This window comes from Trachypithecus francoisi, unplaced genomic scaffold (genome assembly GCF_009764315.1).
Source record: "Trachypithecus francoisi isolate TF-2019V2 unplaced genomic scaffold, Tfra_2.0 Lachesis_group15, whole genome shotgun sequence".
Lineage (NCBI taxonomy): Eukaryota > Metazoa > Chordata > Mammalia > Primates > Cercopithecidae > Trachypithecus > Trachypithecus francoisi.
In genome coordinates, this window is record NW_022681460.1 from 33,329,030 (window position 1) to 33,347,069 (window position 18,040).

At 43.7% G+C, this 18,040-nt stretch overlaps 1 protein-coding gene across 5 annotated transcripts in view; it reads right to left on the reverse strand.

The window, feature by feature from the left end:
* BACH2 (BTB domain and CNC homolog 2) overlaps window positions 1–18,040 on the reverse strand; it is a 379,921-nt gene that overhangs the window by 21,816 nt on the left and 340,065 nt on the right. For all 5 annotated transcript variants that reach the window (XM_033234632.1, XM_033234634.1, XM_033234631.1 and 2 more), the window contains one exon: window positions 637–2,229. In XM_033234632.1, the coding sequence (XP_033090523.1) occupies window positions 637–2,229 (1,593 nt within the window). The remainder of the gene's footprint in view (window positions 1–636; window positions 2,230–18,040) is intronic.

The following is an 18,040-nucleotide window of genomic DNA, read 5'->3' on the forward strand; positions in this document are numbered from 1 at the left end:
TTCCCAGCGTTGGAGGGAGCTTGGGAAATGATCCATTATACATTACGTGTGGCCGACTAGGGTGCTTCTGTAATGACCCCAGGACTGGGAGAAACAGTGAGCCTTCTATCACCTTCACTGTGATGGACATGGGATGGCCCTGGGGTCTTCTGTTGACAAGGAAAATCTAAAAGGTGCTGGGAAAGTGTTGATCTATTTGGTTTCAATCAATCAATCTGGAAAGAGATTCTATATCTTCCTTGTGCTGAAGGGGTGAAGGGCAAGGATGAGGGGGATGGACATGGCATCCTTCCAAAGCAGATGTAGGAGGGGGAAGAGAGGGAGGAGAAAGAGGGGGGTCTGGAGTGCCTCAGTGCACTTCATGCATTAGACTTCAGTGTGTTTTTACTCAGCAGCTTGCCTCTGCTTGTTGAGTATTGAGATCCAGATCAAATATCAAGTGCTTTTCTAGGACAGAAGTGGTTAATGTGGAATCACCTTCCACATCCTGCCTCTGTGGATGGGGAAGGCAGTCTCTCTACTGCCATCTTTAATCTCAGCATGTAAGAACAATCTGAGAGTGGTGGGGGCAGGGAATAGTCCAGATAAAGGGCCTAAAGAGTGGGTCACATGCTTGAATTTATGTGGGTTCCCTACCTCCTGGCCCCTGTCCTGCACAGGACACGACTCACTGTCTGCTTCCGAGAACGATCCGGATTCGTCACTGGAGTTGGTTCCGTAAGACTGCTCACATTTAATCTGGGGCCGCACTTGGTTGTACATTCCATCTCCCATCAGGCCTGGTTCCTGATGTTCTGTGGCAAGGAATCTGGCTCCCTGGGAACAGGGCGAGGAGGAGAACTCACAGAGAGGGAGGCTGCAGGGCGAGCCTCCACTCCCGTCCTCCGCATAGGAATAGGAAGAGCAGGAGCTGGAAGTCCTGGTCCTGGTCTCCAAGGGGGGTGAGCGAGGGCAGACTTTGATTGGCACCGGGCAGCTGGTGTTGGGCCGCATCCTTCCTGGCAAGTGGTCGGCCATCAGCCCACCGTGGGAGTAGGCCTGTGAGCTGGGGAGGGACTGGCCAGCTCCCACCCACAGACCCTTTGGCACCGGCTCAGAGAGGTCTTTGTCCAAACTGCTCACCCCAGAATAAGAATGCACCGAGGTGCTCACTTGGTCACAAGCGCTGGAGGAGAAGATCACGCTCCTCCGGTCCAGCTCTCCCTCCTGTTTACAGAGAGCCTCCAACCCAGGCCCCCTGAGGGGCGACCCCATGGTGAAGTTGGACACCTCCTTCTGGCCCATGTGGGGCTGTCCATAATTCCCTGTGAAAGGGGTGTAGTCAGTTTTAAGGTCACCCTGAGTGATCCCCTTGTCAAAAGGGCACGCTGGACTCCTGGCAAAGTGCTGCTGAGATGTACTGGGCAGGCCAGACAGCTCCACACTTTTCGTTATGCTGAACAGAGACCTTAAGCAGGAGGGCGAGGCCACGCTCCTGGATCTCTCCAGGCAGGCGGCCCCAGGTGGGGCCGTGGGGGTAGGGGCAGGGCTGGGCTGTTTCCGGTCCATCTCGACATCCCCCGCTCTGTCCTTGGCGTCAGGCTCATCTCCAGACAGGCAGAGTGTGATGCTCTCTTCCTCATTCTCTTCACTGGGCGGCTCACTTTTAATCTGCCCCCTGGCAAGCCCTGGCTTGAGGCTGTTGCTAGAGTTATCTTCCCGGAATGTGCTTGCAAAACCTGAGGTACTGTGTGATGATGCATTATAGACATTCTTGGTACATGCAAGCTGGTATTTCTTGTATCTGGGGTACTGCGTTAACGCGTCCTTTTCTGAGCTCTCCTTGGTGTCCGTGGGCACGTCGGGCTCGGGCAGCAGGGCTTCTTCCTTCTCTGCTACGGGGATGGCGGCGGCCTCAAAGCTGATGGGCTCTGGAAGCATCTGGTCCCTGGGGCAAGCCATCTTGGCCGTCTCTGAATCCATCGTCTCCTCCTCTTCATCCTCCTCCTCTCCTGCAGAGTTCTCACAGTCCTCGTGCGGGCGCTGGCATGCAGCATCCTTCCGGCACACAAACAGGCCATCCTCACTGTTCAGGAGCTGGGTCTGCAGGAAGCTGAAGCAGGAGTCCTCCAGGTTGTGCATGCGCAGGAACTCAGCACAGCGGATGACCTCGCGGATGTTTTCTCTGCTGAGTAACAGCTTGGCAGTGTAGGCAAACTGTAACAGCGGCCCAAAGCCCCTGGCCGTGACCTGCAAAACAAACAGGAAAATCGCCAACATTACCATCAGCACCGCTATTGTCCCGAATCCCTCAACTGAAGCAAGATAACCAGACAGTGCTAATGTCCCAGAATAAAGACTGCAAAGGGGCAGTTAATCTTGTAGTACTGGGTCAGCAATGATTCTGCTTCCAATAATTAGTGCCTGTCTCGCGCATGCCACTGTTATACTCCATCACGGCACAGGCAGAACTGAAAATCACCAGGGTCAAGTGGCTAAACAAGATGACAACGGGTTCAGTGTTTACACTAATGAAATATCCTGGCAAAAATGCACAGTGACAATGGGGAGCCTATTAATTTCCCTCCCAATCGGTCCTGTTGAGAGCCATTCTACATGAGGGGGGAGTGTTGTGACATTTCTTGCAGCTTAGCTTGCTGGAGCCCAAGAGAGCCTTAACGTTATCTTGTCAACCACAAAAATGTCAAGGTGGCCCTGCAAAAAACTAAGTCCAGGGAGTTGCAAAAATAGGTTTTCCTCACTTACAATGTTAAAAGAGACATTAAAACAACTCTGTTTTGCTCATCCATCACAGTTTCTACTTGAGACTTTCGGTCATCATGTCCTACCTGATCTTATAATGATGATGATCTCATTATCTCACCAGAGATGACAACAATCAAAAGCGGTGTGCTTGAGACGAAATCAACCCCTGGCCCATAATGAACGGGGGTTGCAGAGCGAAACAAACCGGCTGTCATTTAAATGGCTGAAGCTGCTGAGTGGCACAGGGTATGGGCTATTCCTTCCCTAATTATTGGCAGCAGCTTTGCCATGCAGCTGTCTTTTTTTCCTGGTAAATCTTCAGGGGCTAAGCCTGCTGTCATTTGCTGCTTATCCATTATATTTTACACAGATTGAAAGTGTGCTATTTATGCACAGCTTGCATATGCACACAAACACGTGCGCGCGCACACGAATGCCTGCTTACACACAATGACTTAGACAATTAAGAATATGCTGCCTGAGGCCAATTGTTTTTTCAGATGGAAATGGATTAAACTTGCTGGTGTTCATCAGGGTAGGCTTCCTTACCCTGTACATAAAACCACACATCCTCTAGGTTCTTGCAAGCACCGCTGATCCCACAGGAAGGTGAGGCATGTCTACAAATCCTGTAGAAATCAAATGAAAGCAGCAACCATGGGGTCCTTGCTAAAAGCTATGGTAGCAGTGATACAAAATTTTAGCTGGGGGAGTGAATGCACTGCAAGGTGAACTGGTAAGCTTTGTAGCTGACTTCTGCATGTATTAAACTCACCGCAGCATACAGAGCCAAAATTCTTACAAGGACCTGTAATTGATGTTCAAGATTCAACCTGGACATTCACTCCTTTGGGAGCACTCTCCAGTCCTCTTAGAGAGAATGAATGACACTGTCCTCTCAGCTCTCATAGCCAGGTGAGGAAATGTGCTGGATTCTCCAGGGCAGCACTGACTTCTTATCACTGCATTCTTTCCAGTAAGGGAAATTTCTTAGACATGTAACTGAACGGGATTTTAATTGTTAATCTTTTTAAAGTACTTAAGTAAGATTCCATCTTAAATTTTGTTTTTTCTGTCAGATGACGAGTCCAGAGATATTTGGTTAAAAAAACAAAACAAAAAGCCATGACTGCTAGACCCACATTATAAATTCTATATGGGCAATCACTGCCATCTCCCTTTCATTATACCTAATTGTGTCTGTTCCTACCATAAGACAGCAAGCTCCTTCAGATCAGGAATGGTTTTGTCTGTCTTTGTAACCTTGCGTCTAATCTAACCTGGGGTCTCTAACATGGTAAATACTTGTTAAAAGCTTGTATGTTACCGAATATGTCATAAGTTGAACTGTGTGCTAACATACTACTACTGTGTACACAAGGTAACAACACAGTGTGTTTAGAGGGTGCTGTCTCAAGTTACTTTTGGAATAAGGCATCATGTAAATCAACTAACCAAACTGATCAACTGATCACAGGCAGGCAGGCAATGGTCTTTGTTTGCCCCGTGTCACAGTACCAGTATTAAAAAGGAGCTCATCTGACTGACATTTTGTATCTTGCTAAGGTGACATGGTAATAAGTTCAGCAAATGTAGTACTGGCAATACATCTGTTTTATGTCCTTTTCTTCCAGGAATCTTTGAAAGAAAGTAAAAAAGCAAGAAAATGTGTATTTATAGGTAACTGAGGAAGGTGACAAGAATGTCACATGACCTATTCCTTTACTGCCACATGGCTCCACCACAAAGAAAGAAACGATAAAATCAATGCAGAGTTGACCCCTGCCCTCATAATGATCCTGTGCTCCCCTGTAATGTGCCAGTTGCCGAACGGGTGGATAAGACACTTCTTGAGTTTTGGCAAAGGTGCTCACTATATGGGAAATGTAGGAAATTACTTTAATGATATTTACACTGTTCACACAGTTTTTCTCATATTCCCATCCTTATCACCATTTTTTTTTTTTTTTTTTTTTGATGCTGTAGGTCTACGTAAGCCTTACCACTATCCTCCACTGTGGCCTCTTGTAAAGAAAATTTCTAAAGAAGCAAGGGACATCCATGGGGATCTGTAGATCAGGAAGCAGTACTGGGAGTCACCCTCTGCCACACGGCTGGCTGAAAGGAGCTGGAGAAAGCATCTCCGCTTAGAGAAGAGCTGATGCTTAAATGTATGAATTGGACTAAGGATGCAAATGTGCAAAGTCTCCACATCACAAATCAATGGCACTCCTTAGATCACTGAGGCTTAGGAGACATGCTGAGCTTGAAATGATCGTCATATCATCATGAAAGAGTCACAGATAAAAAACCTTTTTTTTTTTTGAGATAGAGTCTCACTCTGTCACCCAGGCTGGTGTCCAGTGGTGTGATCTCGGTTCACTGCAAGCTCCGCCTCCCGGGTTCACACCATTCCCCTGCCTCAGTCTCCCCAGTAGCTGGGACTACAGGCGCCCGCCACCACACCTGACTAATTTTTTTGTATTTTTAGTAGAGACGGGGTTTCACCATGTTAGCCAGGATGGTCTCAATCTCCTGACCTCGTGATCCGCCCACCTTGGCCTCCCAAAGTGCTGGGATTACAGGCATGAGCCACCGTGCTTGGCCAAAAAACCTGGTTTGTAAATTGGCACTTAAGCCCAAGGGCAGAGGAAATGGTGTCCTCACCATGAAAGTTCAAGAGCTCATAACTAGCTCATCTCCCATACTGGTTTCAGTCCTGCTTTGCTATATTTAAGTCTGCAAGATTTTGCTCAGCTTCTGTGTGTGAGGCTTTGTTTGGTGAGCCAGAATGACTATTTACCAAGTATCTCCTAGTGCCCAGCACTGTGCTCTTTTAATGCCTTGCAAGGCAGGCATGACTGCCCCTATTCTGTAGCTAAGAAACCTGTGAAGCAGGGAGGTGAAGGAGTTTATCCATGGTCATAGAGCTAGTCAATGGAGAGCTAGGATTCCAAACCAAGTCCAGTCTGTTTCTTCTTCTGTGCTCAGTGGTGTGAGGGAAGGGTATGTGCAGGACTCACGCCTGTGCTCAAGAGACCTACAATTTAGCTTTGTAGAAGAGGTACAAATGATGAAAAGTTAACTAAGTAGCAATGTAAGTCAACAATGGAAAACCCATTGCAAGATTATACGAGTAGTTGTCAACTGAGAAATCCAGACAAGTTCAGGATAGCAGACTACTGAGGCTGAGGGGACTAGCGAGGGGGCCCCTTGAACACTTTTATCAGGACACCTTGAGTGTCTGCTCTAGGTCAAGGGTTGCTTTGATATGATGGCTACTTTCTGAACTGTCACAAGGGTCCCTCCAAGGAACCCATCTCTGATCTACTTTAGGCAGTGGTAATTGCTCCAGATACACAAAACAGAAAGCAAGTGCCCATCACACCTGCCAGCAAGTGTTACAACAGGCAGAGGCTTTCTAAATACTGGCTTAGCCTCCATCTTGAGAAGTTGGCACTGTCTACCCATTTTTAGGAACCATTTAAATTCATTTATTATACTCAGAAGGCAAATATTCAGGTACCAGTGAAAAGCTGTATGTTCATGAAACTGTGACCACAAGTGTGCACTGTTACTTTTTGTTCTTAACAAACAAGGCTCTAATAATGGGAAAAAATAAGAGGGGGTGGGAGGTGGAGAATTACACACAAAACTAAACTCATAAAATGGTATTTTACAAAGTAATGATCATAAAGTTACAATGGAATGAAGTGGCTAGAAATAGAAGAACAGTTCCAATTCACTGATGTTAACGGAGGTGCATCCCTCTGCTCTAAGCAGACCCCTCTAGGCTAAAATCCACTGGTCAGCAGTGGCCTCAAGGTATGAGAAACAAATGCAAAATACGATATTAGGGACAACTTGGGATAACAGTCTTGCATTTTGAATGAAAGTATTGTGAATGCCTCATTTCAAAGAATAATTTTTCGTCGCATTTAAATATGTAACTACCTGGTCTCATAATGTGCAATACTCATTCTGATAGAGATGAGATGAGATCACACAATGGGGCCAGAATACAGTTGCCGTGTGGGGCCGAGACCAGGGAGAGGGCAGAAAGTTAACCCTCCAATCTCCCACCGACTGCTTTCTGGAAGGCAATGACCTCAGCTAGCAGTTGGCACATATGAGTTGGTTCAACCCTGAAGGAAATAAGGCCAGGCTACCATGTCCTATGGTGCAAGTCGACATGATGACAAGGTGTTGAAATTTGACCCACTGTAACTATGACCCTTAACGCTTTATTCCACTGGGTTCTAACATATCATCGCTATGCTGAAAGGAAGATGGGCTGATGAAAACTCAACTGGTAGAGAAAGTCTGGGCACTGTTTGCAGAGCTGGGGAGCTCAGTGTTTCATGAGACATCCATTTTGCTGCAGGACAGAGTTTACGGTAGGATACTTACAACAGTTCCATCTCTGGACTATGACAGGAATGAGGCAGTCAGCCTTCAGGCATTTATTGAAAATAGGGTTTGAGAATTTTTGAGACTTGGAATATCATTCTCTGCATAAGCTACATGATTAAGGTGTCTCCGGTTGGTTTTGGCAGTATATACACATGGCTGTAGCACTGAGCCCATCTGCAGAAGGCTGATCAGATGAATCCGGAGGACAGGTGACTGTTCCCTGGGAGAGGGCTGGCACGCTTCTCAAGGTCCCTTAATCACAACTTCACAAAAAAGGGAAACTTACACCTTCAGCAACACCATGTACACTTTCCTGATGAAGCTGAATCTCTTACACACTGCAGGAACCAGGAAGATAAAGGTAATGAACCCATGCCCAAGGGCTTTTTAAAACTCTAGACCACTGACAACTCCTCTGGGTTGTATTTGCACAGCAAGGCACTTGTCAAATAACGAAAGCAACGCTGGTGACAACTAACTCTCCCTTCGCACCCTCTTACTGCACTGTATCCCACTCTGCAGGATAAAAACTGGCTTAGTGATCAGGCATCACTCCTCATCTTAATTTTCTGTAATTCATATCCACATTATCACATTCTTCTTTCCAAAGCAGCATGTTAGACATTCAGAAAGTATTTGTTAAATTAATTAACCTTACTATTTCAACAAAGCTTCTGGTTTTTTTACTATTAATTTTTATTTTATTTATTTTTAGGGACAGGGTCTCCCTATGTTGCCCAGGCTTGTCTCAAACTCCTGGGCTCAAAGGATCCTCCTGCCTCAGCCTCTCAAAGTGCTAGGGTTACAGGTGTGAGCCACCACATCTGGCCTCGTATTAATTTTATTTACTTACTTATTTACTTATTGACAGGGTCTCACACTGGTTGTGCAGGCTGGAGTGCAGTGCCATGATCTTGGCTTACTGCAACCTCAACCTTTGGGGCTCAGGTGATTCTCCCAACTCAGCCTCCCGACTAGCTGGGACTACCGGCACGTACCACTATGCCCAGCTAATTTTTGTATTTTTAGTAGAGACTAAAATGTTTTGTATTTTTAGTAGAGACACCATGTTGCCCAGGTGGTCTCAAACTCCTGGACTCAAGCAATCCGTCTATCTTGACCTCCCAAAGTATTGGGATTACAGGTGTTAGCTATTGTGTCTAGGCAATTTTATTATGAATTTTAGATAGAATTTATCTTGTTTTCTATTCCTGAGGTAATAATATAAAAACTAAATCAACATTGAAATTGATTTAAACATATTTCATATGGTGGTTCTTTTAGCTAAAGAAAATCATTATTTGTCTTAGTGAATATGTCTTAAAACATAAACGGAGTGTCTTTTCTCTCCTGTGCAGGTTTGAACTTGGATCTGTAGCCACAATGTAAAAATCCTTCTCCTATTTGTTTTACTCCTGAGACTCTATCTGATCATTTAGTCACTTATAATTCTTTGTTTACTAATTTCTTCTTCTTCTCCTTCTTCTTTTTTTTTTTTTTTAGAGATGAGGTCTCACTATGTTGTCCAGGCTGGCCTTGAACTCCTGGGCTCAAGCCATTTTCCTGCCTCGGCCTCTCAAAGTGCTGGGATTACAGGCATGAGCCACTCTGTCCAGCCATACTCATTTTTTCATTCTCCAACGATGCTCTAGGCACTCACTGTGTACTATGCAAGGTCTGGGGACTCCACTTTCTTGGATTCAAGTCTCAGCTCTGCTATCTACCAGTTGTGTCACTTGGGCTGGTTACTTAACCTTTCTATGCTTTAGTTTCTACAACTGTAAGACAGGGATACTGACAGTGTCTGCCTTGTAGTAAAACCTTTGGAACAGGATCTGGCATTAAGTAACAACCAGTATTATTGCTGTTGCTACAAATATGAATAAAACACCACCTTTTTCTCCAAGGAGCTAACAAGGTGACTGGGGAGACAGATGTTCAATATAAATGTTTACAGTGTCACCTGAGTACATAACGGAGGTATTTGCAGGGTGCTGGGGGGACAGGACTAGAGCAGTAACTGCTAAGGGAGTTAGTGTAAGGCTGCTTAGAGGAGGTAACACTTGCCAAGTTCTGAGTTGAAGTTATTCAGAATAAGTAAAAGAAAGGCATGTCTCACTCCCTCATCATCTTCCAGCTTTTCCTCAAATGCATTTTCTCACTGAGACCTTTCCTGGTCCTCTATTCACAATTGCCCTCCCCTAACACAAAACCAGAACTGGCTAGATGGTTTGCAGGGCCTAGTGCAAAATGAAAATGTTAGCCTCTTGTTCAGAGATTAAGAATTTCAAGAGTGACAAGAGAACATTAAATAAAGTGCAGGACCCCTCTGAGCATGGGGCCCTGTGCAATTAGTTGCACAGGTTTTATGCTCATGAAGCTGACCCTGTCAATAACACACACGTGCATAAGTACATGCGCGTGCACGCGCGCACACACACGTTACCTATCCCCTGCAGTTGAAACGGACTCCCTGATTTGAGGAGGGGGTGATGGCATCCCAGGGTAGAGGTCAAACAGTGGAATGCCATTTGACTTCAACTTTGGGCTGAAAAACACGGTCAGCCCACCAAGGTACTTTTTGGTTAGTAAAAAAAGGAAAATCATGTAGGCTCAGTGTGCAAAGGCCTGACTCGAATCCCCATGATACAGTCATGACTTGAATCAGTTAACAGACTCAGACTCCCTGCAATTATTCTCAAGAATTCTTGAGGACAGACCCTACCATAACCCACATTTTTGCTATGATTTCTCCTGTCACAGGGTTTTCAGAAATGTACTTGTAGTTTTTCCTAAATCATGACTCAATACAAACTTTTTTAATTAAAAAAATTATAAAAGGCCGGGCGCGGTGGCTCAAGCCTGTAATCCCAGCACTTTGGGAGGCCGAGGCGGGCGGATCACAAGGTCAGGAGATCGAGACCATCCTGGCTAACACGGTGAAACCCCGTCTCTACTAAAAATACAAAAAACTAGCCGGGCGAGGTGGCGGGCGCCTGTAGTCCCAGCTACTCAGGAGGCTGAGGCAGGAGAATGGCGTAAAACCCGGGAGGCGGAGCTTGCAGTGAGCTGAGATCCGGCCACTGCACTCCAGCCCGGGCGAAAGAGCAAGACTCCGTCTCAAAAAAAAAAAAAAAAAATTATAAAAAAAAATTATTCAGAAACTGTTGAGGCCAGAAGCAACGCTACTACCACTCTCTCTGTGTGTATTTCTGTAACACTGCTTTAATACAGCTAAGCTACCTTAATACAACATAACTGGAAAACTGAAATAGTGCTGACCACCTACTCATTTTGACTTCTATTATTTGACTGAATTTTAGTTTGATGTTACAAACTCGTATGTTGGTTATTTACTATTGTCTCTCGGACTCACATCCATTCTTCTCATATTTCCCTCTTGCTGAGGCTGGGAGTTCATAAACTCCATTTCCTAGGCTCTTTGGCTGGCTGACTTATTATCGGACCTGCCAACAGGTGCACAGGCAGGGGAGCTCAGAAGGTGGGAGGCATGAAGACGCTGTGGCTCCTTCTGTCTCTTGTTCTGTTTATCTTTCCTTCCTTGGTGGTGTGTTCTGGAAGTGGCTGCATCCCTGACTCTGTGGTGGAGTGTCTGGAAGGGGCTGTCTGCCCCACAGCTGCAGCTCCTGAGGCACCAGCCCTCCATCAGGCTCAAGGTCCCTTTCATCCCCTCCAGCCCTAGGAGTGGTAGATACTTTCTGTGGTCATTCATCATTAGCTCTCCTTCCCTTTTCTGTTCTTCCAGTTTTCTAACACCTGTGTAACCAATTTCCTGTTTTATAGCCCCTCTATTTGAAACACCTGGCATGGTTTCTGGTTCCCTGACTTAATAATCCATTTTGCAGACAATGAGGCCAAGGCCCAGAAAGGTGAAGGAATTTACCCAAAGCCACAGGGCTGCCTGGCCAGGGCTTAACGCAAGTCTTCCGACCACAGAGTTCAACTCTCATGCTCCCTTTCTACCTGTTGCTGTTTCTCTGAAGTGAACCAGGAAAGAAATGCTATTTCATATGGAAACATGTTATTGTAAATTTTATTACTCCAAAATATTCCATTTTCTATAGCTCTATCCAAAGAAGTCTGGCCAACTGGATGCAGTACATCTTTCGGTATGCAGAAGGTGAATCTCACAATTGGTTCTATTTTTCTAGTGTCTGGATTCCTCCTGAAGAGTGAAGATAACTGCTGTGTCCCTTTCCTGCTCAATGAAACTCTGCAAATCCTAGGAAGCGCTTTTACCGCATGGGGATTCGGTAAATTATCAGGCTCAGCTAACTATCAGTCCTTAGAATCTAGAAGACAAAGCAGAAATGCCCTTCTGGCGGCGTGCCACATGGCACCAGAGCTCTGTTCCAGAGTGGAACAGCAGTCGGATGAAGCTGACGTCGAGGGGAGCGTTACGTGTCCCCTATCTGTGATAGTCGGCTCAGAATGGTCATGGGGCTATATAATGAAACTGCCCCTTAGGTATTTCTTTGGTTATTTCAGAGATGAGAGAAAAAGGTTGAGAGAACAGAAGGTTCCAAAAGCAAACATTCCATATTGTCTTTCCTGAGAACTGGCGACACCTTGGGTATGTGGAATCTTCGTTTCAACAGGGTGGTTTTGCCCATCTCATCTCACCTCCTTCATATGTGGCACTTGTAATTTTCCCATTCAGGTATAGGTAGTTATATTTCTTAGGTTAGTGACAGGCAAAAGTCATATATGATACAGATACAAGGAACTATATTCATATTTACTCTGCATACGGTGAAAACAGAAAGTCTCCCTTCTGAAAGATTACAAAATGAAGTTCACAGAATAATTTTTAAAAATCCAATTTCAATATAAGTGTAGGTCTTAAAATAGATATGAAATAGTAGTAACTTTTCACGTTTTTCAGTATAAAATAAAAGTGAAAAGCATCCCACTCACTGGTAATGAAGTAGTAAAACCTGCATCAAGGTTTATGGTTTCATTTGAAAAACTGCCTCCAAGAGAAAATTATTTTTAAAAAAAAATTTAGAAAAAATTACCTAATTTCCATTTTAAACTACCCTCTCCCCATTCCAGAAACCAGTGATTTTCCTAGGCCAGAATTTTCTTGCGTCAAAGTCTGGTTTCACCCTCTCAACCCCTCTAGTCATTTCAAACCAACTATGAACCACTTGATCTTCAACCAGAAAATACAAAACATTTTTGAAGGCTTCCAGTGATGAGAAGTTTGGCCCCTCATTAGCACCTTCTAATGGTTCTTCATGTTAAGTTCAGGAATGGAAGTTTTGGCTTAGTCAGTTATGAGTTCTTATACCTTCCTTGTTACTCTCCTCTAAACCACACTGCCTGTGACTACACCCCTGGCAGATACCTGGATTAAATAAATGCTCCAATCATTGGTATACAGGACAGACTATCACCTCTCTCTGTCTATATCCTATTTTCTAGAAATGCTCAGATTTCTCTGTCACTTATTATTTACAATTAACATCTCTGAGCTTATTTCCTCCCAGTATCTGCTACTGATAAGCCATGTGTCCATCTTAACCTTGCAAAATCAAATTTTTGACCCAAGAGTGTATACTTGTCTAGATATTCAGAAATCATTCCTATTACTGCTATTCAGTCAAATTTTTAAAGACCCACTTTCTTGTCTTTGTTTTGAAAATTACGATGAAATTTCTGATCTCTAGTCTTTTGATGCTTTCCTTGGCTCCAGAGTCCCCGAAATATTTTGACCATAGCAAGTTGTATCATAATCATATCTACTATTCCTCTTTGGTGGTTTTACTTCATCCAGTCTGGGAGCTAAGCATTTTCTTTTTGTTCATCTACCTAGGGCTTCCATTCCCTTTTCCAAGTTTTTTCTCACTTTTCAGTCTTATGGTCATTGATTCAGTCATTCTCCTTGACGCACAATATAAAATTAACTCTGGGCTCTTTGCCATCCTCAGTACTACACAGTCAGCCCCAATGAGCAGCTGTTGGTTTCCTCATCTTTACGCTCCAAAGAGAACCACAAATTCATTTTTGTTTTCTGTGGTCCTCTTTGAAAGGTCTCCACTCATTTTGGGCTTCAGTTTTCTTGAACCCCCTATTTGTGGTTCCATACATGTTCCCATAGTTGTTCATGTTTTTCCAATGTTTAAAATAAAACTCTGAATGAAACAGAACTGCCGGCACAATTTACCCTTTTTCGAGAAAAGGGTCCTCATGTGAACTTTGTTTTGGGCATTCCTAGCCCTCCTGAATCATCTTTCCCCACATATGCATAATTTCTACCTGTTTCTTATGAACATAAAAACCTGTTTAAAAATGTCTTGAACCCAAAATTATAAAACTCTAGAAGAAAACACGAGGGAAAAGCTTCATGACATTGGACTTGGTAATGATTTCTTGGATATGTCACCAAAAGCACAAGAAACAAAAGCAAAAATGAACAAATGGGACTGTATCAAACTTAAAATCTGACTCTATCAAAGGACACAATCAAAGTAAAAAGGCAACTCATGGAATGAGAGGGAATATTTGTAAATCATAAACCTAATACAGAGTTGATATATAAAGAACCCCTATGTAAAGGACTCTCATTTAAAGAACTCCTACAACTCCCAACAGCCAAATACAAAATAACCCAACTAAAAAGTGGGCAAAGGACTTGAACAGACATTTCACCAAAGACATACAAATAGCCGATAAACATATGAAAAGATGCTCAATGTCACTAATTGTCAGATAAATAAAAATTACAACTACAATGAGATCTCACCTTACACCCACTGGGATGACTACTACCAAAAAAACAGAGTAACAAGTGTCAGTGAGGCTGTGAAGAAACTGAAATCCTTGTGCACTGTTTTTATTTTTCATTTTACTTGTTTGTTTTCGTTTTTTAAGACAGGGTCTCACTCTGTCACCCAGGCTGGAGTGCAGTGGCACGATCATAGTTCACTGCAGGCTCAACTTCCCAGTCTCAAGTGCTCCTCCCATCTCAGCCTCCCAAGTAGCTGGGACAAGAGGCACATATCGCCATGCCCGGTTAATTTTTTATTTTTGTAGAGACAGAGTCTTCCCATGTTGCCCAGGCTGGTTTTGAACTACTGGGCCCAGGTGATCCTCCTGCTTCCTTCTCCCAAAGGGCAGAAATTACAGGTGTCAGTCACTGCATTTGGCCCTTGTACATTGTTGAAGAGATTGCAAAATAGTGCAACTGCTGTGGAAAACAGTATGAAGCTTCCTAAAAGAATTACAAATAGAACTACCATATGATCCAGCAGACCCAGATCTGGGGATATTTTCAAAAGAATCCAAAGCAGGGTCTTGAAGAGATGTTTGTACACTCATGTTCACAGCAGCACTATTCACAATGGCCAAGAAGTGAAAGCAACCTAAATTTCTGTTAATGAGTGACTAGATCAACAAAATGTGGCAGACACATACAATGGACTCTCAGCCTTAAAAGGAAGAAAATCCTGTCACGTGTTCTAACATGGATGAACCTTGAGGACATTATGCTAAGTGAATTAAGCTAATCACAAAAAGAAACTTCGGTGTGATTCCACTTACATGAGGCATTGAAAAACAGTCACATTCATAGAAACAGAAAGTAGACTGGTGTTTATCGGGGCTAGGGGGAAGAAAAAGAGGGGGACTTGTTTAATGAGTACAGAGTTTTAGATTTTCCAAGATGAAACAGTTTTGGAGATCTGTTTCACAACAATGTGAATACTTACGAGTACTGAACTTATTTAACCCTACTGAACGGTACACATAAAAATGTACGGTAAATTTTATGTGTTTTTAAAATAATAATACAAAAGGTCTTGAAATATTTTGGACTGTACAAAATCTTGACTATCCTGTTTTTTAAGATGATACTGCCGCTTCTTCTAAAGATCTTCTCATGTATACTCTTGTTAATTCCTTTTAGCCAGATTATGACCCAAATAGCAGTTCTACCCTTGCATCTTCTACTTTCTGGAAGGTGGAATTGCCAAGGTGGCAAATCAGTAACCACTCAGGTATTCATCTACCGGTCAACGAGAATTCTGGCAGCTATTTGACCTAATTTTGTACCTGGGAATAGGAACTTGGAACCTTTAATTATCCAGACAGTAGGACCCATAAACTCCTACAATATCAATTTTGCTCCTCTCTCTTCTAATCTCCCAGTGCTCTTCAGAGGGCCCCTGCCCTATATTTCTAGATTACAGACCTTATTGGATATAATTATTTATTTATTTATTTTTTGAGATGGAGTCTCACTCTGTCACCCAGGCTGGAATGTAGTGGCACAATCTCAGCTAACTGCAGCCTCCGCCTCCAGGTTCAAGCGATTCTCGTGCCTCAGCCTCTCAAGTAACTGGGATTACAGGTGTGTGCCACCACACTTGGCTAATTTTTTTGTATTTTTAGTACAGACGGGGTTTTGCCATGTTGGTCGGGCTGGTCTCGAACTCCTGACCTCAAGTCATCCACCCTCCTGGGCCTTCTAAAGTGCTGGGATTACAGGTATAAGCCACAGTGACTGGCCTAGATAAACTTTTTGCTCTGCTTGTCTTTCCAGTGGTTACATATTTATTTTGAATATGGAATTCCTTACCATAGCCATATTTCAATGTGATGTCTTTCTGCTTACCAGGTTACTTGGATTCTCTGAGAAATTATATCACTGTGGCAATAATCTCCAAGTCCATTTTTACATTACTCCTGCTTCAACCATGAACAGACATTGGAGACTGTAACTTCTTGATTTATACCATGATTTAGCAAATATTTTACTTTCCTACCAATATCAGCAAGTTTGATATTGGTAGGAAAGTAAAATATTTGGTAAATCATGGTATAAGACATAATTGGTGTTATGAGTTACGCAAGATATTCTTCTCTCTTCCTCCCCACTCCATCACTTTCAGTTGAAAGCGTGTGCCTTGTGCACCCTAGATTCTCAATAACTATTAGTTGAACTAAACTGAGCTAGCCCTAGTACTGCCCACTTGGGCAAGCAGACAATTTGAATCCCTCTTTCACATGACAATCCATCACATATTTGAAGACATCTGTCATACCTGGGCAGGGAATTTTTTCTTCAAGAACTGAAGTCATATTTTCCATCTGAAATCAGAACTGAAGAACTGACAGATCACACGTCTCTTATGGAAAATATGATTTTCTTCTTGCCTCTGGAAGCAAGTAGCTTGACACACCACTAATCCTCCAATAGCCTTGAGAACCCAGGTGCTACCAGGGAGGCCCACTGGTCTTTAGCAGGGAAAGCAATCTGACCTTGATACCTGCTGCCATTTGTCCCTTTCATTTGCAAAATAGGAATAAATAGGGACAAGCTGAAGATATGTAGGTAGGTAATATACTTGAAAGGCTTTTGAGACAAAAGTACTAAAAATTCTGAAGATATATGCATCAGTTTCTCAAGCAGAGCCCTTTCCTTGACAATAGAAGTGGTGTTACTGTGGCTTACAGAAGGAACAAAGCTACAGAGTATGCCTTATCAGCATGGTTGATACAGCAGCAATGATAGTATTTTCTACGGTCTTTAGTTTCTTTCATCTAAGTCCTTTACCAACCATCATGTAAACAAGCTGAGATATGCTGACTGGGCTACTCAAAGCTGTACAGTAAGTTGGGATAAAAATCATATATGGAAACCAGACTTTTTGCCAAAGGGATGATATACTTCTGATTTCTCCTCCCTTCTTGTGTTTCTGCAATGGGCTCTGCCAATGAAGAACAGTTAATGCTGATGCAATGCAGGCACCATCTGTGCTCTGTGAGGATTTAAACAGCAGCCATTAACACAAAACCCCATATGTGAATTGGACAATGGCTGCCCTGAAGCTACAGGACTCCCAGATAGAACAGACCACTCCGTGGCGCTTAGGGATGCAGAAATCGTTATGATCCAATACCCATGCCCCTGAATTGGAGCATGAAGTCAGGTTTGTCACTCACCCACTCCCCTCCCTGCTTCTTAACTGAGTTTGAATATTTTCTATGTTATTCCTGTCTGTCAAGGGAGGGAATGAAAAGGGAGCCGACACCATCTATCAGCAAGGCCATGGGTGCCATTTTTACCTGAAGCCACTGGGTTCTTGTCCTGCAGCTTCCCCCAGGACACCAGGGTTCCAGGCATACAAATGACATCAACAGCGACTGGGAGCAAGCCTTTGCTGGGAAGAGCAGTGCATCCAGGACTTCAGGTTGCTGGGGCATGAAGGCAGGCTCCTATTTATTTTTAATTTTTCTAGAGTTAGGGGTCTCACTCTGTTGCCCAGGCTGGTTATGAACTTCTGGGCTCAAGCAGTCCTCCTTCCTTGGCTTTCCAAAGTGCCAGGATTATAGGCCGGTAGGGTCCTATTTTTGACAACGGCAGCAGCAGAGATGCCGAGGCAGGGGAGAAAGAAATTTCTAACAATGGACTGGTTGGTTGTGTCCAGTTTCTGTGGGGCTGAAACACACTTTTCACATTAACACAGGGGATTGTGAGAAAAGGAAGTAAGTCACAGGTGCTCCAGAATGGTACCCTGGAGGCTGTTCTGGGCCATCTATTTTGAACATGGCTTGGAACCGTTACGAAAGACCTCATTATTTATAGCTCATAACTGGGAAAACACCTTTTCTCCTAAAAATAAAGATATCCAAACTTCCTGAAAATGAACCTTTGGTTTTTGACAAACACCAAGTCTCAAGAACACCAGGTGTTCTTGTTTTGGGTGAATCAAACTATTTCTGAGTATACCTTTAAGGATGTGAGTTAAAGCACCTAGAGCACCCCGGGTGTTACAGTATTCTGATGGAATTTTAGTCACTGAGGTTGCAAATCAGAAACCTTAATGAAAAACAAGCCCTCCAGTTTCTTTGCACT